The sequence below is a fragment of the Aquarana catesbeiana genome, linkage group LG01 (assembly GCF_042186555.1).
Source record: "Aquarana catesbeiana isolate 2022-GZ linkage group LG01, ASM4218655v1, whole genome shotgun sequence".
Taxonomy (NCBI): Eukaryota; Metazoa; Chordata; class Amphibia; order Anura; family Ranidae; genus Aquarana; species Aquarana catesbeiana.
Window position 1 is genome coordinate 398,454,935 of NC_133324.1, and position 25,796 is coordinate 398,480,730.

The 25,796-nt window shown below is 41.9% G+C and overlaps 1 protein-coding gene across 1 annotated transcript in view; it reads right to left on the reverse strand.

Annotated features, from left to right (window-relative positions):
* LOC141147583 (cytochrome P450 2J4-like) overlaps positions 1 to 25,796 on the reverse strand; it is a 69,003-nt gene that overhangs the window by 32,665 nt on the left and 10,542 nt on the right. Inside the window, exon 4 of the mRNA XM_073634813.1 lies at positions 13,508 to 13,668. Within this exon, the coding sequence (XP_073490914.1) occupies positions 13,508 to 13,668 (161 nt within the window). The remainder of the gene's footprint in view (positions 1 to 13,507; positions 13,669 to 25,796) is intronic.

Genomic DNA, 25,796 nt, shown 5'->3' on the forward strand with positions numbered 1-25,796 from the left:
CAATAGCAAATGAATATTCGCTATTGTTACACTGATTCTCCTCCTGGCCAATCAGTTTCTTGATTGGCCGAAAGGTGAAGTGTTCCAATTGGTCTAGGAAGAGGAGAGAGGAGACACACGGCAGAAGCCGCCATGATGCTGAGGAGGAGACGCGGGGGAAGCCCCCCGTCACCCAGAGGGAAGCGCTGCCTGCGCCATAGATGGGGTAAGCGTCAGGCTCGACCGGGGGGGAGCGTGGTTGACCCGACCAACCTTGGGGGGGGGGTGGCTGTGGGTGCACTGTTTGCCGCCCCACCCCAAAAAAATTTACCACCAGCTGCCACTGTCTAGGAGTGTTGGATGTCTGTGTACCCGCTGCGTGCTCCATCCTTTATCCCCTACAACACTGCTGTCATCTGTACTGAGGTAGTATTGAACAGAACATTAAACAAAGTGCTCAAAGGACACCCTAGGACTAGGTGAAACACAGGTGAAGGCTCAATAAATACTTATAAATGGTCTGAATCACAATCCATGAATGCCCAATAAAGAAGATCTCGTAGTCCTCCAATGGCCGTTTATTATAAAGGGTTAAAAGTTATAACACACTGATGTGAACACCAAACAATTACAATTAACATAAGGCTTACATGACTTCCAGGTTCCCTAAGAAAGTGTGCTGGCAGTGGATGTATCTAGCGACAGGTGTATAAAACTGCGGCAATCCTGTTGTAAAGAAGTAGCCTAGGGGCTGGTGGAATTGTCCAACTAATACTCAGTGGGCAGTGGAGAAGGCCGCTGTCATCCATCTCAGCCAGCAGGAATCACCAGAAGTGACGTCACAAGCACTGGGATTTGGGCTACTACATTACAATTGTTTGGTGTTCAAATCAGTGTGTTATAACTGCAAAATTCATTAAATTTTTAGCTCTTATGCGTGTATTTGCACACATGAGTGTGTATTTGTGCATACTGGTGCAAAATACTGACCAGGAAAGCATTTTTTTTCTATTTCTACTCAAGATAACACAGCACTTGTTTATGCTCCCATTGTAAACAACGGGATCAGTAATAATCAGATTAGATCAGTAAAAAACAACAACTGCTGTACTGAGCTAATGCAGCCCCCACATCTAACGATTGCTAATTTGCAATATATCACAATTTTATTTTTGGGGATAATACCGCTTTAAGGAATACAGTAGTGTCAATTGGCTGGCCAGGGCCTGCTGATTGGACAATGAAGGAGGAGCAACATCTGCTCTCTACTCCTGTCAGAATATTCCCTATTAGCACATGCGGGCAGTGGAGCCTGGTTAACTCCTACTACTGCAACAACCGCTTTCAGTCTGGGTGCTGTTGTGCCAGGCATGACAGATGATATCAAAGCATATTCAAGTACTTATGCTGGTTGTACACAAAATATTTTATTCTTTGTAAAGAAAGAAAACATAAAAAATCCTAAATAGCAGTATTATATTTACCTTTCTGCCAGACAAAAAGAATACCTCAACTGTTTGGGATTTTTAAGGCAATGTAAACAAATTTTAAAAAAAATATTTTATTGATACAAAAATATCTAAAAACAATGATCATATAGATCCAAGTAATGCTTGAAGTTGAAAATTGTAATATATAAAATAGCATAAACAAATGTCAGAAAGTGGCGAGTACAACTAAATTCAACAGAGAGATAAATCACATAACTATAGGTGATACATAGTTGCAAAGTCCGACGCGTTTCGAAAAAGTACATAAAATTCTTCATCAGGGACATGTAGCAACTTTCTGAAAATACAAACATGGTATAAATACATGTTTTCAAAACATTATTAAACGTGTCCAAGACGTTTGGTCAAAAAACACTTACTTGTAATTGTAATTGTAACACGTATTGTAATATTCAGATGTTGATCCTAGAAGTGGGAAGAAAGCAACTCCAAACTGGGCACTTCACCATCAACAGAATAAGCCCTTCTGTTTTTTGTTTCGGGACTTGTCTACTCTGTTCAGCTGATCCTTTGGTTGGACCATCAACATTCTTTCTCCTCTCAGATGGTTTCTCCCCTCAAGGATTTCATGCAACCTTTTTTGGCAGTTAATGTGGAGAGTTGGAACCATCATAAACTTATCCTTTAGGGGTTTATTTAGTTATTTTGTTTTTTGTCTATCCATTTCATGTGAATGCAGGCTGTGATATTAGAAGCATCCTACTGTATCTTATCATATTATTTAGGTTATTATGTGGTTTTTGTATGTATGTACATGTTTATTTGTTGTTGATATTCCTTCTAGGTATGGGTTTGATTTGTTTTTCTCCATTCTGGTACCCACCTCCAGTTGTCACCATTGCATTCCCGACACACATAGGCCCCCATTGAATCAATGGGGGCAGCCTCTGTGGCGACCTAGTTGGCGGTACTTTTACCGCCCCTGTGGTGTTTGCCTAGGGGGGTTTTTCTTGGTGTGTCGGGGGTTTTAGTCCTCCGATGTGACATTAGCCTCACCAGATCGGTGCATTCTGGTATTTTGTGGGGCTTTTGTCCCTCTATGACCCATGTCTGTTTGGGTCCTCCCGGGTTTTTTTTTCTCCTAGACTGCCAGACTTTTCCATCCACTGCAATGTCTGCCTTCGCTGGCCTTCATGTATCCTCTGTCTATCTGCTCAGCAGATGGATTTGGTTATACATGATTCCTCTGTTCTATCTGCAGCAAAGACAGACATTGACTGGGCTTGGATGAGGGATCTGCCTCATATATCTTGCGATGACGAGGCAGCTCCTATCCTTGTGATGGGGATCAGGGTTCCATCTCCTCAATCTGCTGGGGGCGCTCCCCGTGTTTGGGGGTGTGTGAGGGGGAACCGCTGCCGTTGCTGCATCGGTCTCCGATTCATTGCCGTGGTGGTGGCGCCGCTCCCTCCCCCTGGGCGGAGTTTGGGTTCCCAAGCTGTTTGATCGGTGTATGTTCCGACGCTGCTACCATGGTGACGACGCCGGCTTCTCCTCGGGCATTGTATCCTGCTTCCCGAGTGATTGAGCCGGCGTACGTTACCCTGGCAACGCTTGTTGCCTTGGCGGCATCGGATGTCTTCCGACGCTGCCACCATGGTGACAGCGCCAACTTCTCCTTGGGCATACGCCGGTGTTCTGACGAGAAGTGTCCTCCTATCGGATAGTGTCCGCCCCGTACTGCGCAGGCGCAGCGCTTGCGCAGTACGGAGGAGAAGGAGATGCCGAAAGTGTCCGAAGTTGATCAGCTGACCATCAGCTGTACACGGCTCTTGGGCACTTGTTAGTGATGGCTTTGTAAGAGGGCCCCTCGCGGACTCGCTTCGCTCACCACGCTTCGGGCACGGCCTTGCTGCGCTCGGCATCTATTTATTCTAACTCTATGTCCACTTGGATAGTGCGGAATGAACCTGGACACAGGGTGAGAATAAAAGCGCAGGTGCCGTGTACAGCTGACGATCAGCTGTTGAACTTCAGAGACTTTCAGCATCTCGTTTGTCCTCCGTACTGCGCCTGCGCAGTACAGGGCGGACACTATCCAATGGGGGACAGTATTTGACAAGACACCGGCCCTTCCCTCTGCTCCCCTGCTGTCCATCCCCTCTGAGATGCAGCGGCTTGGTCCACATGACGTCAGAATTTGGCGCCCTTTTTGAATCACCAGGGATTTATAAAGAGGATGCCGGGAGCCCAAGGGATGTCAGCTCCACAGTGTGCAGGAGGCATTTTCATTTTATGCACAGGATATTTCTTTTTCTTTTTGGGGGAGACTGCTCCTTTTTTATGCTCTACATTGGTAGATGACAACAACTCACCCCCACGGGAACATATTTATATTGTGGCTCCTTGTAAGCAATTAATTTTTTTTTCTTACCATTATTTATCCATTCATTTATTTATTTTATCAATTTTTTTATTTTAGGTCCTGCTCCCATTTTTTCTCTCTCCATAAATTTTCGGGGATTCATAATACAACAGTGGAGGCTTAGTTATCGGATATCCCTGTTGAGTATTTACACTCTAGGGCTCCCCAATGCGATGGAGGGCTTATTCTGTTGATGGTGAAGTGCCCAGTTTGGAGTTGCTTTCTTCCCACTTCTAAGATCAACATCTGAATATTACAATACGTAAGTGTTTCTTGACCAAACCTCTCGGACACGTTTAATAATGTTTTGAAAACATGTATTTATACCATGTTTGTATTTTCAGAAAGTTGCTACATGTCCCTGATGAAGAATTTTATGTACTTTCTCGAAACGCGTCAGATTAAGCAACTATGTATCACCTATAGTTATGTGACTTATCTCTCTGTTGAATTTAGTTGTACTTGCCACTTTCTGACATTTGTTTATGCTATTTTATATATTACAATTTTCAACTTCAAGCATTACTTGGATATATATGATCATTGTTTTTAGATATTTTTGTATCAATAAAATATTTTTTTTAAAAATTTGTTTACATTGCCTTAAAATCCCAAACAGTTGAGGTATTCTTTTTGTCTGATATATCGAGGGATGATGGCAATTACATGCCAGCCCACATGAGTCCCATTTTTTTATTTACCTTTCTGCTAACCTGACTCTTTAGCATTCAATCCTTCTGGGAGTGTTGAATTCCCGTGCCCTCACTGTGAATTATCCCTATCTCAATATAGGATAAGAACACTGTGGATCATTGCAGCACTCAAGTGGAAGGCCAGGAAGCTGTTTGGAGTGCACCATACTCTGTTCGATGAAAAATAATGCCAATGAAGTCTGGCGCTAAGTTTGCTAAAAATTTTCGGAAAATAGTACACGAGCGGCAAAACAGGCTTTTAGCCGCTGGTGTGCTGCAATGATCCACAGTACCCTTGTTCTTATCCTATATTGAGATAGGGATCATTCACATCGAGGACACGGGAATTCAACACTCCCAGAAGGATTGAATGCTAAAGAGTCAGGTTGGCAGAGAGGTAAATATAATAATTCTATTTAGGATTTTTTATGTTTTCTTTCTTTACAAAGAATAAAATATTTTATGTACAACCTGCATAAGTACTTGAATATGCTTTGATATCATCTGTCATGCCTGGCACAACAGCACCCAGACTGAAAGCGGTTGTTGCAGTAGTAGGAGTTAACCAGGCTCCACTGCCCGCATGTGCTAACAAGGAATATTCTGACAGGAGTAGAGAGCAGATGTTGCTCCTCCTTCATTGTCCAATCAGCAGGCTTTGGCCAGACAATTGACACTACTGTATTCCTTAAACCAGTATTATCCCCCATTATAAAATTGTGATAAATTGCAAATTAGCAAATGTTAGATGTGGTGGCTGCATTAGCTCAGTACAGCAGTTTTTTTTACTGATCTAAAATGCATCCCGTTGTTTACAATGTGCCTGTGCACACAGGAGCATAAACAAGTGCTGTGTTATCTTGAGTAAAAATAGAAAAAAAACTGGTTTCCTGGTCAGTATTTTACACCATTATGCACAAATACACACTCATGTGCGCAAATACATGCATAAGAGCATAAATATTAATGAATTTTGCTTAGGAATGTATTGTGTGTGCGAACACTGATATATGTGTGAAATTGCACATAAATACGCGCAAATACGCGCAAACCAAATGCTGGAAATTACGTCCAGAAATGATGATGCTCAAACATCAGTACCGTGTGCAAGAGACCTTAGGATGTCTATATTTTGGGTAAAGTAGTAAAGCAGACACCTTACCTGACCATTGTAAGCACTGCTGTCAGTGGTGAAAGGTTTGTCTCAACCTTCTAGCTGCCACTTTTGCTGGACATCTTTAGTTACAAAAGGAAGTTGAAAAATAACAATTACTGGCTGGATCACCATGTGAAAAGAAGAAGAAAAAAAGAAACCTAATGCAGCCACCACATCTAAGAATTGGTGGGATGCAATTTCATAAATTTTTGTATTTGGGTTGAATACTGCTTTAAATATAACAGAGAAACTGGTCTCTCTGCCCTGGCTGCACTGTCTGCCAGAGGTATATGAAATACAAAAGTGTCAAAGTTTCATTTTTTTTTGGCAGATAAGACAGTTCTCAGATGCATATTTGCACTTTTGAGTGTATCTAAACTCAAACCCAATAATGTTATATATTGCAGCTTACCATTCCTTAGATATGGTGGCTGCTTTAGTTTTCTTTTGTTTTTACTTTTCTTTTCCTTTATTCTCACCTAGTAATTCTGCTAGTAACATACTTCCTGTCTTAGGGTGACAATGCTCTCTTGCTGTACTGTATCTATGAAGAAGTCGTGTTTTCATCCTATGCTGCTTTCCTGGTTTGGGCATTAAACACCTCCTCTCCTTTTGCTCATCTGCATTTTATAGGGAGGAGGTGTCCTGTAGTTCACCAGAATATAGATGGGAAGGCTGATAAAAGTGTTTGATATTTCTCTTCACTGCACAGGAACTTGCAAGGCCACATAATTTCTGGCAGGATTAACATTCTTTTTTTTTTTGCAATGTTTATTCTGTATTTAGCTTAAAGCAGTTGTATACTCCGCTTGGTGAGTTTTAATTACAGGTAAGCCTATAATAAGGCTTACCTGTAGGTAAAAAAAATATCTCCTAAACCTGCACGGTTTAGGAGCTATTGACCCTGCATGCAGCCATTGACGTCAGTGGTGCATGCACTCTGCAGGTCTGGTGTATCCTGACGGAACTTGCCGGAATGGAGGGCTCCCAAGCGCATTAGTGGGAGTGACGTCATTGCAGCTCCAGCCACTCACAGTGCCGGAGCCAGCGATCCCTGAAGAAACACAGAGGGAACATGTCAGCTCCCTCAGCAGTGACCAGGCGCAGCTGCAGGGCTTCATTCTAAGGTAAGCATTTCATAATGTGTTAATATGCGATGCATACTAGCACATTATGCTATTGTCTTGCAGGTTTTTTTTTTCCTGTGGTTTACTACCACTTTAACCACTTGACCTCTGGTGTATTTTACCACCTTCATGACCATGGCATTTTTTTGCTTTTCAGCACTGTACTACTTTTTATCATTTTGTTCACACAAAAAGAGCTTTCTTTTAGTGGTTGTCACGGACTTTGGGCTGCAGGAGAACCATGGCCTGGAGAACTCTGTGTTATAATATGTTCTTAAGTTATCCAGAGCTGGTCACTAATTGCTTGTGGCTTCTTATGCAAGTTAGTCTGGGTAACCGGACCGTCTAAGGTGGTCATTGTTATGATAATAGGACTAGCTCTACTGTGTAAGGTGACCTTTGTCTGAGATAATGGGAGTAGCCCTTATCTGACGGTTTGCTGTATAAATTCAGTGTGTTTCTAAAAATAAAGCAGTTCATTTTCTGGTGTACTCCAAGACTGGTGTTGTCTGGTCCTTGGGGTTTCTATAGCCAGATCCATTGGTCTTGTGTTCCAGGACTTGGGAAGCAGCTTCTTGGTGGAAATACCCAACAGGGTGTCCGGAGTCCGTCACAGTGGTATTTAATCACCACCGGGTTTTTTATTTTTTGCTATGTAAACGAAAAAAGACCGAAAATTTTGAAAGAAAATAAGGGATTTTTTTGTTACTCACCATAAAATCCCTTTCTCTAAGTTAATTTAGGGACACAACATCTTCTATTCTCGACCATAGGGTTATATCACTACCTACAGGAGTAGGACACTAGGCAGGAAAAAGAAACTCGGCAGCACCTATGGGCAGTCCTGGCTGATATAAATCCCCTCTCTGCAAAGGCAATCCAGTTTGTCACAAGCAGTGTTAAAATAAAAAGCCATTGAGGGGCAGGTGCTGTGTCTGCCAATGAATTCAGAGAAAGGGAGTTTACGGAGATTAACAAAATAATCCAGTTTTCACTTTCATTCATTGATGGACACAGCGTCTTCTCTTCTCCACCATAGTGATGTCCCAAAGCAGCGCCAAACAAGTGAGGGGTGGAAGAAATCAAGGCAAAAACAGGCCAATAGGAGCTCAACAGGAACACAGGAGCCCAACCAGAATATACACCTCCAGGAGGGAATAGAAGCACCAAACAGCCGCCTGCAATACTTTGTGGCCAAAACACATGTGCGAAGACACCAGGACATCCACCCTCTAAAATTTTGTGAAGGTGTGCACAGACAACCAGGTGACGGAAGTCCCAGGAAGCACTAAGTGCCCGAGTAGAGTGCACCGTCATGGGAAAAGGAGGAACCTGATCCTTAATGCATATGCTCGAATCCAGGGATGTGCGGTGAGGTCAGTGGCTGGTGAGGCACTGGCTAGTATCAGAGCCAGATACACACAGGTTACATACACTGCGGATGTTAGAGCGAGAGCAATAATTCTACACTAGACCTCCTCTGTAACCCTAAACATGTAACCTGTAAGCGTTTTTAAAGCGTCGCCTATGGAGATTTCTAAGTACCGAAGCTTGGCACCATTCCACAAGTGTGCGCAATTTTAACCACTTCAGCAACGGAAGGATTTACCCCCTTCCTGACCAAGCCCTTTTTTGTGATACGGCACTGCGTCGTTTTAACTGACAATTGCCTGGCCGTGCGACGTTGTACCCAAACAAAATTGACATCCTTTTTTTCCCCACAAATAGAGCTTTCTTTTGGTGGTATTTCATCACCTCTGCGATTTTTATTTTTTGCGCTATAAACAAAAAAAGAGCGACAATTTTGAAAAAAAAGCAATATTTTTTTCTTTTTGCTATAATAAATATCCCCATAAAATATATAAAAAAACTAATTTCTTGCTCAGTTTAGGCCAATATGTATTCTTCTACATATTTTTGGTAAAAAAAAAATCGCAATAAGCGTATATTGATTGGTTTGCGCAAAAGTTATCGCATCTACAAAATAGGGGTTATTCATTTTTTTTATTAGTAATGCGGTGATCTGCGATTTTAAGCGTGACTGTGACATTGCGGCGGACCGATCGGGCACTTTTGACACTATTTTGGGACTATAAAAATGCACTGATTACCAGTGATGGGAGTAAGTCACACATGTGCAAGTCATAAGCAAGTCTCAAGTCTTAACCTTCAAGTCATAAGCAAGTCCCAAGTTACTGTGGCGAAAAGCAAGCAAGTCAAGTCGAGTCCCTGCCAGAAGTCAAGCAAGTCATGTCAAGTCATTTATTTTGGTCAAGTCACAAATTAAGTCAAAATACTGATCTACCCCGAAGCCGGGACTCGGGGGGAGCTTTCTATTGTGGGGGGGGGGGGGGTTTGGCGGCGTTTTTTGCCTAGGCCAAGACACAGAACTGGTGGTGCCAAGTCATTGCAAGTCATTGCAAGTCAAATAGCCCAAGTCAAAGTCAAGTCGCAAGTCATTAGTGACAAGTCAAAGTCAAGTCGAGTCATTTATTTAATTTTGTAAAGCAAGTCGCAAGTCCTCAAACAGGTGACTCGAGTCTGACTCGAGTCAAGTCATGTGACTCGAGTCCCCCACCTCTGCTGATTACTGTGTGAATGTCTCTGGCAGGGAAGGGTTTTAAACACTGGGGGCGATCAAGGGGTTAAGTGTGTTCCCTCAGTGTGTTCTAACTGTAGGGGGGATGGGCTCTCTAGAACATGACAGAGATCACTGCTGCCGATCACTGGGAGCAGTAGATCCCTGTCATGTTGCTAGGCAGAACAGGGAAATGCCTTGTTTTCTCCCCGTTCTGCCTCTCTGTGCCACGATTGCGGGCCACGTGCATGCGTCCGCTAGCTGCCGATGACGGAGTCGGTCGGAAAGTGGTTAAAGCGTGACATGTTAGGTATCTATTTACTTGGCCTAACATCATCTTTCACATTATACAAAAAAAATCGGACTAGCTTTAGCCCGGGTTCACACCTATGCTTATTAGATGTGCGTTTCCGCACATCTAATTTGCATAGCAGGAGAATGTGACTGGCTCCCTATGGAGCCGGTTCACATATCTCCGGGGACGGCTGCGGAGCGCACTGCACAAAAACGCTGTGCGTCTTTTGCTCCGTTTCAGGGCCGAATTCAGGCATAGAGTCGTCCTTGATTCGTCCCTGAAACGGGGAACAGGGATGCACCTGGAACCTGGGCTTAGTGTTTTTTTTTTTATATTCATGAAAAATTGCTGCGCAAATACCGTGTAACATAAAAAGTTGCAACAACCACCATTTTTATTCCCTAGGGTGTCTGCTAAAACAATATATATAATGTTTGGGGGTTCTGAGTAATTTTCTAGCAAAAAAATGATGGTTTTTACATGTAGGAGAGAAGTGTCAAAATTGACCTGGGTGGCAAGGGGTTAATTAACATAAGTAATATACAAATAATTATTATATATTGTTTTTAAGGTAATTTACTATATTTTCAAAAACTGTACTCAAGCAGTTGGCTTAACGGACAAATTACTGAAGTTTAAAGTTATAACTTCAAACCAGTAAATAGATAAATAATAAATCATTATCTTATAACATATAGCATAATAATATATGATTAAGCTTGATTAAAACAGTACCTTTTCAGCAGGCAGCAGATTCTCATTCTCCCTCTTAACTGTGTGAGAAAAACATGGGATTGTGGGTAAATCTTATACCCATAAACCCATGATTTTCCTTCTAGTTAAGAGGGCTGGGCTGGAAGGGAGTATTTGTCTATTAGATACATGCCCTCTTCTATGACACTGCAGTGAGAGGACAGCCTCTACTGCAGCATTTTTATTGGACAGCTTGATACAATGGTGCTTTACCATTGGTCCAAGGCTCCAAGCTATTCATTGAGCTCAGTGCTTCTGACAAGAAGTGAGAGGCACTGTCAGCTCATCCTCTCAGTCTGCTGTAAACAGAGTGTGCCAGCTTGCACTTAAACTGGCTGCTCTGTATGTAGCTTCTGACTGTCTGCACAAGAAGCCCCATATCTCCAGAATTATAGGTAGCAAGAGCCCCAAATGACCAGTGGTGGGGTAGAACTTCAGCTACCTACCCCCCCTTCCCAAATTTGGGGTCTCTGTGGCCCCAGGGCGTCGAGCTACGACCCTCGAATGCTCAATCATTTTTTTATTTTTATTTTTTGGTATTTTTTTATGTTCATGGCTCAGCCTCACCTGCCTCCCCTGCCTGCACGCCCCTGCTCGAATCATCGTCAGTTGAATCTATCCAGAAATGGTGCCAGAGGACGCCGCCACACCCTTCCTCAGCTCATCCATGATCACAATCACAAAAAGTAAATCCGACCTGCGATGGGCGAGGACACAAGGAAGGTAGGACAATGTCCTTGTTCAAATGAAAGGCAGATACCACCTTCGAGAGAAAAGAAGGACACGGATGCAGAATCACTTTATCCTTGTGCACAACCAAATAAGAAGACCTGCAGAACAAGGCTGCCAACTCCGACACTCTGCGAGCAGAAGTGATAGCTACTAAGAAGGTCACCTTCTGTGACAGTGTAAGTGAACAACCCATATTCTCAATAGGAGGTTGTTGAAGAACAGAGAGAACCAGATTCAGATCCCAAGGCCACAAAGAGGAAGCACACAGGAGGCGCCACCTGCTGAACTCCTTGAACCAAAGTACGGATCACAGATTGCGTGGCTAGGGGGGCATTGAAAGAAAATCGCCAAAGAAGAAATCTGGCCCTTGATGGTACTTAACGCCATCCTCCTCTCAACATCCCATTGCAGAAAAGACAAAATCCTAGCCACTGAGAATGTACGCTGATGAACACTCTCAGCCGCACACTACGAGATATAAGCCTTATGCCCCATACACATGATCGGAAATTCCGCCAGCAAAAGTCCGACGTGAGCTTTTGGTCGAATATTCCGACCGTGTGTATGTTCCATCGGACTTTTTCTGGCGGAATTTCCACCAGCAAAAGATTGAGAGCAGGTTCTCTATTTTTCCATCGGAAAAAGTTCCTAACGGAAATTCCGTTCGTCTGTATGCAATTTCGACATGCAAAAAACCACGCATGCTCAGAATCATCGCTTTGTATGGAATTTCCCTTTTCTAGTGCCGTCGTACGTGTTGTACGTCACCGCGTTCTTGACGGTCGAAAGTTCAGAGAACTTTTGTGTGATCGTGTGTATGCAAGCCAAGCTTGAGCGGAATTCCGGCGGAAAAAACATCCAAGGATGAAAATTCTGATCGTGTGTACAGGGCATAACAAGTGCAATGGTATACCTTCCTTGAAGTATACTTCCTGCTTGCAGTAAAACTACTGTGGGTGGGCGGCAATTGGTTAAATAAACAGAAAACGAATGCAGCTACCACATCTGATGACTGTTTGGCTACAATAAATTACATTTTTGTTCTGCAATTTAGATAAACTTTAAGCACTACCAGACTCTGGTGCCATAGGTGTATCATCAGCATCCATTTTGAATCAGCAATTCTTCTGCTTCAAATGTATCCACACTAAAAGAGCTTCTGTCATCAACTTAAAATAACTGCAGGTAAGGCTCGCTTCACACTGCTGCAATGCGATTTTGAGGTGATTTTCAGTTTATGTAGTGCAACTTTGTTGCGGATTTGATGTGACTTTGCATATTCTATGGGACCTAATTGCACTGTAAATCACACCAAAGTAGCACAGGAACATTTTCCAAAGTGGCACCATGCTGAATCGCATTGATGAGAACGGCACCATTGAATACAATGTGTTTTCTTTTGTCATGCGACTCTGTGTGACTGTTTCAATTGTTTACTTGCAGTGTTTGCTTCATAAATTATTTTTTATGTAACTGTCAGGGGGGAACAAAGGGAAATACCATAGAATGTCACTTAAGTGACAGCTCTGAGTTTGCCAGGGCTGCTCACATCACATCCACGATAGCTCAGGGTTTTTTTGGGTGTCTACACAAGGGGGATTTTATATGTAGATAACCAGGGCTGGTGCAAGGATTTTTGACACCCCAGGCAACACCTAATTTTGCCGCCCCCTGGCTCCGCCCCTAAATCCACCCCCTTTGCCCGAGCATCAGTGTGACAGAAGTCGGCGCTAGAAAAAGCATGCGGCTGCAGTAGAGAGCACTGATCATAGAGGCGCGCAGGATATGTTTACTTCCGTTCCATCAGGACCTGTCCGCCAGTGTTGCGCCTCTATAATGACACTACAGAGCGGCTACCTGAGTAACATGCAGCAGAGGCATCCCCTATGTCCCCCTAGATATGCACTCTTTATCCCAGCAGCGCCCACGAGAGGTTATAACATTTATTACAGAGGTATTTATAATACAGCACCGAAAACTTACATAGCGCGAAGACGGAGAGTAGGGAAACCAGCAGCCCTAGGCAGCAGTGCTCCCTAGGCGGCCACCTAGTTTGCCTAGTGGTAGCACCGGCCCTGTAGATAACATGCATAAAATATGTCAAATGCACATAAAATCTTGTGAGAAAATTACAACAGTATGTCTTTAAGTACAAAATTCCCCAACATGCATCTTGCTCATGTTTGATGCTGCTATGTTAGCTATTTTTTTTATATACAAATATATTTTTTCATGCAAATACATTGTATGCACAATTATGCAGTATGAGCTCTTCTCTTTATAGAATTGTCAGTGAAGCCAAAATAATGATGACAATACCTTTGCCCAAACCGAGCTTCCACCTTCCAAAAGACCATGATTGCTTTTGATCAGTTCTTGATATACGATGTCATCAACAGAAAAACGATGTCCATAAACCACAGCAGATATTACATTTGTAACAGTAGCAGTAATAATATCACAGGGGTCAAATGGGGCTCCTAGAAAAAAAGAAGAGTAATTACATTTTTTTGCATATTAGAAGTAAGGCTGGTTTCACACTGCTCCTTTAAAAAAAATGCATAAAAAATGCCTATTTGTTTTTGGTGTGTTTCCAGTGCATTGTGTGGTCGCCTGACTCCCAGGATACACCTGTGAAACAAGGACATGCATGTGATTCAAAAAAACACACAAAAAATGCAACCGCTGTGCATTTTTGGCACAATTTTGACAAGTTTTCTTTTCATTTCAATAGGAAGCTGCGTTTTTGGTGCAGTTTTGAAAAGTGCACCAAAGATGCAGCAAGCAGGACTTTTAAAAATGCAACTGAAACACAACACAACTGACTGGTGTGAAAAGTTCCATAGGATTTAACTGCTTGCAGACCGGCTCACGCCGATATACATCGGCAGAAGGGCACGTACAGGCAGATTAACGTACCTGTACGTTGACCTTTAAGAAGCGGCGAGTGTGATCGCGGGTCCCGCTGACTCAATATCCGCAGGGATACCCGCGATCGTCTCACGGAGAGAAAGAACGGGGAAATGCTTATGTAAACAAGCATTTCTCTGTTCTGTCTAGTGAGAGGACACAGATCACAGCTCCCTGTAATCGGGAGCGGTGATCAGTGTTGTGTCACACATAGCCCCTCCCCCCACAGTTAGAATCACTCCCTAGGACACACTTAATCCCTACAGGGCCACCTAGTGGTTAACCCCTTCACTGCCAGTCACATTTACACAGTAATCAATGCATTTTTAATTGCACTGATGGCTGTATAAATGTGAATGGTCCCAAAATCGCCCCAAAAGTGTCCAATCTGTCCGCCATAATGTAGCAGTCACGATAAAAAAAAATCGGAAATCGCCGCCATTACTAGTAAAAAAAAATGATTAATAAAAATGCCATAAAACTATCCCCTATTTTGTAGACGCTATAACTTTTGCGCAAACCAAACGCTTATTACGATTTTTTTTACCAAAAATATGTAGAAGAATACGTATCGACCTAAACTGAGGAAAAAAAATGTTTTTTTATATATTTTTGGGGGATATTTATTATAGCAAAATGTAAAAAATAATGCGTTTTTTAAAAAAAAAATTTTTTATAATTTTTGTTTATAGCACAAAAAATAAAAACCTCAGAGGTGATCAAATACCACCAAAAGAAAGCTCTATTTGTGGGGAAAAAAAGATGTCAATTTTGTTTGGGAGCCACGTTGCACGACCGCACAATTGTCAGTTAAAGCATCACAGTGTCGAATCGCAAAAAACGCTCTGGTCTTTTGCCAGCCAAATGGTCCGGGGCTTAAGTGGTTAAAGGGATGCATTTTTCTTCTTCTTTTTTTTACTGAAAAAAACTGATCAGTCTGAAAGGGTCCTAACATTTTGTAATTCTACATTTGCTGTTCTTGTAATCATAACAGCATATCAATTTTTTTCCCATATGAGATCAACAGTCAATTTTTCTGCATTAAAGAATGGTGAAAAGTAAACATGTACACTATTTTTAGATTTTTAACCACTTGTCCTCCAGAATGTTTTACCCCCTTCATGACCATGGCATTTTTTGCTATTCAGTAATGCGCTACATTAACTGGCAATAGCTCGGTCACATGCAATACTGTACCCAAATTACATTTTTTGCATTTTTTCATACAAATAGAGCTATCTTTTGATGGTATTTGATCACCAATGTTTTTTTTTATTTTTTTGCGATATAAATGAAAAAAGACCAAAATGTTTTAAAAAATATCTACTTTCTGTTATAAAACATATCCAATAAAAATCTAAATTCTTCAGAAATTTAGGCCAAAATGTATTCTGCTACATGTCTTTGATAAATAAAAATCCCATTAAGTGTAAATTATTTGGTTTGTGTGAAAGTTATAGCATCTACAAACTATGGTATATACTGTACAGTATACTGTATACTGGAATTTACACAGCTTTTACGTTCTAACTGCCTATCACATTTCTTGAGGTGCTAAAATGGCAGGGCAGTACACCCCCCAAAAGACCCCATTTTGGAAATTAGACACCCAAAGTTATTTGCTGAGAGGCATGTTGAGTCCATGGAAGATTTTTTTTTTTTTTTGCCACAAGTTTATGGAAAATGAGAAAAAAAATAAACTTTTTTTTTTTTTTTTTTTTTTTTTTTTACACAAAGCTGTTACGTTAATTAGTTTATTTCTCACACATATCATGGGTATATGTAGAATTGCACCACTTTTTGGGAGCCTAGCAGCGCACAGGGGCCCAAAATCAATGACCACTTTTGGGCTTTCAAAGGGCATAGTTTTCTTATTTCCCTTCCTGACTACCTATCACAGTTCGAGGCCCTGAAATGCCAGGATAGTACAAACATCCCCTCAAATTACCCCTTTTTGGGGACACTCCAAGGTATTTGATAAGAGGCATGGTGAGTATATTGCAGATCTCATTTTTTGTCACAAGGCTTTGAAAAATTAAAAGAATAAAAAATACATTTTTGTTTTCTTTCTTTCTCATACCAAATTCCGCAATTCATATCAATCGATGTAGATGAAGAAATCTCTGCCAGAAAAAGTTTATGGTATGTCCACCATTATAAGCTTCTGCCATACATCCAGTCACTCTTCTAATGTTGGGCATACATGTAATGTTCTTTTTTTTGTTCAGCTCATAGGCCAGAGGCTAGGTTGGCCAGGACAGGTGGGACAAAAAAAACAAAAAGTTGTCCACGTACAAATGGTACCCATTTAGGAAAAAGTCCCAAACTATCCTGCCACTGCACCCATGTAGTCTGGGCATCCGGGGGGCTCCAGCTGAATGTATTTTCCTTCGTAAATTCTCAAACAATATCTATAGCCTGTGGCTCTTTCACAGAGCTTATACAATTTGACCCCATACCTGACATGCTTGCTGTGGAGATATTGCTTAATTGCAAGCATGCCAGTAAAAGGTACTAGGGACATGCAGATGTTTTTTGGGGGCGTATACACATCTGCAAATTTATGGGAAAGGTCATTTACAAGGGGCCGAATTTTGTGGAGCCAATCATAGTCAGTGTCACCCCAAGGACGACAGAGGGTATTGTCATTAAAATACATGAAACACATTATATGTTCATAATTATACCTGGCCATTGCAGCAGAGAACATGGGCATATGATGAATTGGGTCTGTGGACCAATATGACTGCAATTCATTCCTTTTTGTATTGCTCATGTTAGGGGTTAGGCCCAAGAAAGTTTTACATTTGGAAACAGTGAAATGTTTCCACTCGAATGGTCTGACAAAGTATAAATTTGGGTTGGCGGGGATGTATTGTAGGGCCCACATTCAAATTGTAGAGGTCTTTGGTGAAAAACAGCTAAAAAAATCAAGGGGTTTTGTTAAGTTTGCTGTTTTGGCCTGTGAATTGGATGGTAACAGTTGGGTTGGGCTGTGAATTGGGTGGTAACAGTTCCTGATGAATCTGGGGGCAGCCAATTAGGGTTTGAAAGCACCTCCGGAAGGCTACTATGGGCTCTGCAGGCCTGTGCTCGAATTCTTGGTGGCTGTGTTTGCATTCCGCTACTGGTGCTAGCCCTCTCACCAACTTGTACTGCACTTGTGCTGGTGTCTAAAAGGCTAGGAATTAGGGATGAGCTTCGGGTTCGAGTCGAACTCATGTTCGACTCGAACATTGGCTGTTCGCCAGTTCGCCGAACAGTGAACAATTTGGGATGTTCGCGGCAAATTCGAAAGCCGCGGAACACCCTTTAAAAGTCTATGGGAGAAATCAAAAGTGCTAATTTTAAAGGCTTATATGCATGGTATTGTCTTAAAAAGTGTTTGGGGACCTGGGTCCTGCCCCAGGGGACATGGATCAATGCAAAAAAAAGTTTTAAAAACGTCAGTTTTTTCAGGAGCAGTGATTTTAATAGTGAAAAAAGAAGTGAAACAATAAAAGTGTAATATTCCTTTAAATTTCGTACCCTGGGGGGGTCTATAGTATGCCTGTAAAGGGGCGCATGTTTCCCGTGTTTAGAACAGTCTGACAGCAAAATGACATTTCAAAGGGAAAAAAGTCATTTAAAACTACTCGCGGCTATTAATGAATTGATGGTACGACAATACACATAAAAGTTCATTGATAAAAACGGCATGGGAATTCCCCACAGGGGAACCCCGAACCAAAATTTTTAAAAAAATGGCGTGGGGGGTCCTCCTAAATTCCATACCAGGTCCTTCAGGTCTGGTATGGATATTAAGGGGAACCCCGGCCAAATTTTTTTTTAAAATGGCGTGGGGTCCCCCTCAAAATCTGTACCAGACCCTTCAGATCTGGTATGGATTTTAAGGGGAACCCCGCGCCAAAATTAAAAAAAAAATGGTGTGGGGGTCCCCCCAAAAATCCATACCAGACCCTTATCCGAGCACGCAACCTGGCAGGCCGCAGGAAAAGAGGGGGGCATGAGAGAGCGCCCCCCCTCCTGAACCGTACCACGCCACATGCCCTCAACATTGGGAGGTTGCTTTGGAGTAGCCCCCAAAGAACCTTGTCCCTATGTTGATGGGGACAAGGGCCTCATTCCCACAACCCTTGCCCGGTGGTTGTGGGGGTCTGCGGGTGGGAGGCTTATCGGAATCTGGAAGCCCCCTTTAACAAGGGGACCCCCAGATCCCGGCCCCACCCTGTGTGAAATGGCCCTACCATTTCACAAAAAAAGTGTCAAAAATGTTAAAAATGAGAAGAGACAGTTTTTGACAATTCCTTTATTTAAATGCTTCTTCTATCTTCTTTCTTCTATCTTCTATCTTCCTTCGGTTTCTTCCTCCATCTTCTTCTTCTTATGGTTCTTCTGGTTCTACCTCCTGTGTTCTCGTCCGGCATCTTCCTCCGCGGCGTCTTCTTCCCTTCTTCTCTTCGGGCTGCTCCTCATCCATGATGCAATGATGGGAGGCTCCCGCTGTGTGATGCTTCTCGTCTTCTGACGGTTCTTAAGTAACAGAGGGCGGGGCCACGTAACGGGTGACCCCGCCCCCCTCTGACATCACAGGGAATGCCACAGGGAAGTCAACGTAAAGTCCCCGTGTGTCAGAGGGGGCGGGGCCGTTATTTAAGAACCATCAGAAGACGAGAAGCGACCTGTTTTTTATCGTATGAGCTAGCTGTCAGAGTGCCACTGCTTTCTACAGGTTCATATTCTGAGCCAGATTCTGTCAGTGAGGCTTCTCCTTTGCTCTCATTTGACATGCTCAGAATCCTGTAGGCTTCATCATTGGAGTACCTTTTTTGGGACAGTTTGGGTGCAAAATTTTCAGGTACCTAGTGACGACTATGGGAAATAGAGCCACTGGCTAGCATTTAGGAACTGCTTGGCACTAGAAATAGAATTAACTGCTAGTGCTAGGAGAGATCAGGCCTTATCTTGCTAACACTGTGGTTTTTTGTACAATGTAACAGAGGTGGCAGAAATCATAAAAATTATACTGACACTGCACTTGTTGGGAGGGGGCCAAACATAAGCGCTGGCAAAGATCGGAGCTGATCCTGCTAACCCTGCATTTTACGGGACAACATACTTATATGGACACTAATATAGTTTTGATCGTGATCAAAATACTGATCTGTTCAGGCACAATATTAGTAATAGTGGTGATGAGCAATTTATAGTGTGACTGCCAGTGGCGGCCGCTCCGTTAGGGGAGCCGCCCCCCTAATCCATGCTCCCGACCCCTAATCCACATGCAGGGCCCTGAATGCATGGATTTCAATGGAGTTTTTTTTTTAAGCACATGATTAGAGTCTGAGGCTCTAATTGGCTTCAAAAAAGGGTGGGCTCGGGACGCAGAGAACTGCGCCCTGAGTCCACCCAGTTGTGTGACATTAGCGAATTAATATTCGCTAATGTCTTCCTGATTCTTCCTGTTTTAGGACCCACTTCCTGTTCGGCTGGGAGGAGAAGCAATGGCCCCGGCTCTTCCTTCGGCAAGCTGGAGCGAGGGGCAGCAACAGCCTCTTCCAGCTTCCAGGAGCCCTACCCCATGTCCAGCACCACCTCATCATAGGCCTCCTAAGGTAATACCACTGATCGCCACCTCCCTATTCGTCCCGTAGGAGGGGGGGCGTTAGTGAGAGTGTGGGGCCCAGGTTTGTTTGACACCCCACAAAATATTGAGCACCAGCCGCCACTGGTAACTGCTCTAATCAACATTGGTCTTGCTCCCTGAGCAGACTGTCAACTACTACAGCATTCTGGGGGGAGTGGCCTGGTGCTTGTGTGTGATAACAGTGTGTAGCATATACCCGTGAAATGGCCATTGAGAATAGACAGGTTCTTCCAAAGTAGTACAGAGGTTGCCTGCCACCCAGTTCCAAGAACTTCGAGGCACAGGCTCAGTCTAGAGGGTGTCTTTTTGTGGATTTTACTTGCAGAAAACTTGAACAGGAGAGGGATAAAGGTACAGGATACTCCAAAACAAAATAAAAAATCAGTAGAAGGACCATCTTCATCTTCTTAGCACAAATCCTATAGCAGGCAAACATCAAAGTCCCAAATTCAGGCCTCACTCACAATATCCCAGGAGTTGTCTGTCACCCAGCTTCCACGTGACACTATTCAGTGAGGGAGACAAAAAGTTGCTTCTTCAGACCAGGACTCCCAAAGCAATGCTCTCCAGCAAGTCACTTTAGCAATCTTCTCCTGATCATCAGCCCAACACCAGCTGAGGCCCAAACTGAAACTCCTGTCTTACATTTAGATGCCTCCAAGGAACAGCAGCCCCAGGAAAAGGGGAACCCTCCTAGCTGAGGAAGAAGACCCTCTGCCTAGGCCTTCCAAACACTTATCACTTCTACAGCCACCTTCTGGGTACACTCTTCCCATGGATTGGCTGGGGCCTGATAAAAATTCATCGCTCAGTGGTTGATCCTCTCATTCTATGTTCTGGAAGCTCCTTCCAGAGGCAGACAGGAGAAATCAGCTATCAAGCTTAAGAAACCCTGACCAGGCCTAGAAACAGATCACCACTCAGTGGTACAGCACTGTACAGTAAATTTAACCTAATTTTTGGCAGGGCACTACGTGTATTTTTCTAACCCTTGCTGCGATTAATAAAAAAAAGTAAAAAGGAACACATTTATTATATTGCTGTATATCAGGGATAGGCAACCTCGGCACTCCAGCTGTGGTGAAACTACAAATCCCATCATGCCTCTACCTCTAGGAGTCATGCCTTTGATTGTCAGGGTCTTGCAATATCTCATGGGACTTAGTTTCACCACAGCTGGAGGGCTAAGGTTGCCTACCCCTGCTGTATATATCCTAACAGCATTGCAGTAATAAATAAAAAAGGAATTGAGCTTCAAATAAAAAAAATGTAAAAGAACTTGTTAATATCAATAGCTTTCAAAATGTTGAATAAAATTCTTTATTAAGTCCATGTAATATTCAGCAGCATACAGCCTCATACTGCCGGATTTGATTTGAACCCTTAACAGCACCTTGCCGTAGAAATGATCAGGATCCTTAGTAAGCGTGTATCTGGCTGTTTTGCCAATTGAAGTTGAAAGTAAGATTATTGTTACTAGGATTCAATGAACCAATCAATTCAAAGACCTCCCCAACCATTCAATAGTCAGAGTGAAGTCCTGACCTGTATACCTACAAGGCCCGGATCCATCTGACCTCTTGCTGTGGCACTATGCACCCTCTCCTGCCCTTACGTACCCAATCTAGAGTCATAAACACTATACAGAAGGTAACAAAGTTGTGAAGCTGAGGCATACAAGTCTACTGACAGGGGTCGTCAACTTCCCATTTTGGCCAGCTACTGAATATGTGACCGTATATCCTGCTGCAGAACTGTCTTTCCTGTGTAGAAAGATATATATTTATGGGATGACCCTTATTGTGTGACAGTCCACATACAAACCCAATTCCAAAAAAGTTAGGGCACTGTGTAAAATCTACATAAAAACAGAATGCAATGATTTGAAAATCTCACAATCTTTTTATTCACAATAGAAAATAGAAAAACACTTTCAATGTTTAAAATGAGAAAATGTACCATTTTAAGAAAAAAATAAGGTCATTTTGAAATTGATGGCTGTAACGTATCTTAAAGAAGTTGGGACAGGGCAACAAAAAAGCTAGCAAAATACAACCCTACTTCCAAAAAACTTTGGCACAAGGCCATATTTACCACAATGTAGTATCCCCTTTTCTTTTAACAACACTCTGTAAATGTTTGGGAACTAAGGAGACCAGTTGCTGAAGTTTTGGGAGAGGAATGTTGTCCCATTCTTGCCTGAGCATATGCTGCTCTGAAACTTGGATATAACTTTCAGCATTGATGGTGCCTTTCCAGATGTGCAAGCTGTCCATTCCATATGCACTAATGCACCCCATACCACAGAGATGCAGGCTTTTGAACCAAGCTCTAATAACAAGCCTCTCCTCTTTAGTCCAGAGGATGCAGCGTCCATGGTTCCCAAAAGAATGTCATATTTCGATTCATCTGACCACAGAACAGTTTTTCACTTTGCAACACATCATTTTAAATGGGCTTTGGCCCAGAGCAGCGTTTCTGCTTCATGTTCAGATATGGCTTCTTCTTTGCATGATAGAGCTTTACCTTGCAATTTTAGATGGCACAGCAATGTTCACAGACAGTGATTTTTGGAAGTATTCCTGAGTCTATGCAGTGGTGTCCATCAGTGTTATGCCTCTTTTTAATGCAATGCAATCTGAGGGCCCAAAGATCACGGGCACCCAATCTTGCCTTTTGGCCTTGTGCCTTTCGCACAGAGATTTCTCAAAATTCTCAGAATCATTTGAGGATATTATGTACTGTAGATGATGATATATTTAAAGTCTTTACAATTTTATGTTGAGGGACATTATTCTGAAATTGTTAGATGCAGCTTTTCACAGACTGGTGAACCTCTGGTCATCTTTACTTCTGAGACTCTCTGATACTCTAAGATGTCTTTTTTATACCCAATTATGTTACTGACCTGTTGCTAATTAACTTAATTAGTTGCAATATGTTCATCCAGCTCTTACTACCATGTACTTTTCCAGATTTTTGTTGCCCTGTCCCCATTTTTTGAGACATGTTGCTTCCATCAATTTAAAAATTACTTTACTTTTTCCTAAAATGGTACATTTTCTCAGTTTGATATGTTCTCCATTTTCTATTGTGAATACAATATGGGTTTATGAGATTTAAGGTTTATGAGATTTGCAAATCATTGCATTCTGTTTCTATGTAGATTTTACACGTTTTGGAATTGTAGTCTCTTGGTTGGAATACTGTAACCTAAGGGGGCAGGAGGCAGAGCCTAGCGGAGCAGACATGCATTGTTAGAGCTCCACACCGCTGAGGAGAGAAGAGAAGGACAAAGCGGAGCCTGCAGGCTCAAAAGGTATCCATTTGAACCTTTTTGCCCCAGGGAACAAACTGTGAAAGTTTGGGCAGGAAATATGGTACTGGGAGGAAACCGTGGCAGAAATAAAAATCACCTCACAAAGAGCTCACAAGCACTCACTGCAGCTGAAGCAGCTCCAGTCACCTCACAAGATACAGCATCAGGGCGCTCTCACAGACAGAAAATGTCACAGCAAGACTCTCCATTTGAGTCAGATACAGAACAAATCCTCTCACAAACTTCTCCACAAGCCTCCTCAGTATCCCCAGTAATATTATTACAATTTGAAAAGATGCTTCATAAGGCTTTAAAACAAACCTCAGACCAAATAACAAAAAGCCTAACCAAAGAAATAAGAGAGCTGGGAAACCGCACCGCAGCCTTAGAAATAAAAATGGATGAAATTGAAATTACAACCCAAGAAAATATAACAGAATTGGAACAATTAAAAGAAGAGAATTTAATACTTCAAACTAAGCTCGAAGATTACGAAAAACTTGCGCATAAGGGGAATACCTGAAACTGTGACAGACCTGCAATCTACTATTACTGCTCTATTACAAGAACTAAAGCCAGATATCCCTATTGAACGTTTAGAACTGGACAGAGTACACAGAGCCCTCACAGCCAAAAAGAAAGATGGACCCCCACGTGATATAATCACAAAATTTCATTATTACAGAACGAAAGAACAAATACTAATTGCTGCAAGAGAAAAAAAGGAACTTAATTTTCAAGGACACAATTATCAAATTTTTGCTGACCTATCCCAGCTTACTATTACTAAAAGACGATCCATGAAACCCCAACTAATGGAACTGCAACGCCACAACATTATGTATCAATGGGGCTTCCCCTTTTCAGTCAGATTTAACTACCAAGGTACAATTTACAGAAGCAGATCAGCAGATGAACTACAACAAACCCTTTTAAAATTAAATCTGACAGAACCCACAAGCAGCAACACTCCCACACGCAGAAGAATGGCGTCATCTTCACCTTCAGGCAGCACCCAGAAAATTTCAGAACAAAATGGGAATCATCATTCTCACAAAAGAGGCCGTTATGCCACATCATCCATGGACCAAGAAGATTCAATGGACTGACATTCTAATTCCTGATATCTCTTCATTTATTATACTAAGAGATGGTTCTCTATAAAAAACCTGTATTTATAACTGAATGTAACTGCATTCTGATAGTCACACACTGTGTGGGATCATGTTACATTCCAGTTATATTTCTTATTACTTCTGATTCATATAGCCTTAGAATATATAAGTGAAATAAGGAAATTCTTGTTCAGTTATATATTATCAGGTAATAATAGATTTATTACTTTTTAGGACAAATATGTTCAATAATCCAGAAGTAATGGAAGCTTTTTCTTTCTTTTCTTAAAACAAATATATTAGTACCTAACTAGTTCCTAGAATTATGTTTTTGTTTATTCTAATCTGAAGCAATACAACCTCAATTTTATGAGTTAACATATCTAAACAGTTACATATGAATAAAATATGTAATTGTTTACTCTAAAAGGGTTAAAATCCCAAAATAATTCAAACTATCTTCATCAATACCAAAGTTATTAACAGTACCTTTCTAACTGAATTATTTAGCCTAGGGCAAGACTAACCATATACAACCACCCTGGAATAAATAATTTCAACAAAAACTATATTCTGCACTCCAATTAATGAAACATCATTTTGATGTCTTTTGACATAGCACTTCTCTCCTGTAAGCGGAAGATCCGTGTACCCCCATTAGCCCTCCTCATTCTCCCAACCATATTATGTGGGAGTGTGACGAAGGCACTTATTCCCCTGAGAGAGATATTTATTCTCTTTCACGGGTAAATTGTGATTACTTGCAAAAAATAATTTATACAATGTATCATCTAATCTCATATGTTTTTTGTTTACTCTTTACTCCAGAATTCACTGGTTTCTTTTCTATCTATTCATCTCTTCAGTCCACACAGGTTGATCTGCGCAGTCAGCTCTGCATAACAAAAAGTAAGTCAAAACTATTTGATCTATTGCCATGGCACCACTGAATATACTTTCCCTGAATGTTCAGGGAATAAATGTCCCTCAAAAAAGGACCAAAGCCTTCCGTACTTTCCATAACAAGAAGGCTCACATAGTATGCCTCCAAGAAACACACTTCACCAAAGATTCTACTCCAAAATATATTTCTCCTTTTTATCAACAAATTTACACGGCTTCTGCCTGTACCAAGCAAAGGGGAACTCTAATTGCATTTCACCGATCCACACCATTCACCTTATCATCAGAAATTAAAGACCCAGAAGGTAGATACCTGATACTCATGGGTTATATAATGGATACAGCAATCACGGTGATTTCCTGCTACGCTCCTAACAAACAACCTACACCATTCCTCTCACATATATTACAAGTGATTAATACACACAAAATAGGAACAGTGATAATGTGTGGGGATTCGAACCAGGTCCTCCTCCCATTTCTAGATAAATCACCTTTTACACCATCCAAAATAACCTCTAGATTACCTTTTTCTCAACTTCTTTCCAAATACAATCTGGTAGATTCATGGAGAGAAAGTAACCCAATGAAAAAGAAATTCACTTATTTCTCGCACCCTCATCAAACCTTCACCAGAATAGATCATATTTTTCTAACAATAGGAATGATACCAGAAATTATTGCATCAGATATAATTCCGATTCCGTGGTCTGA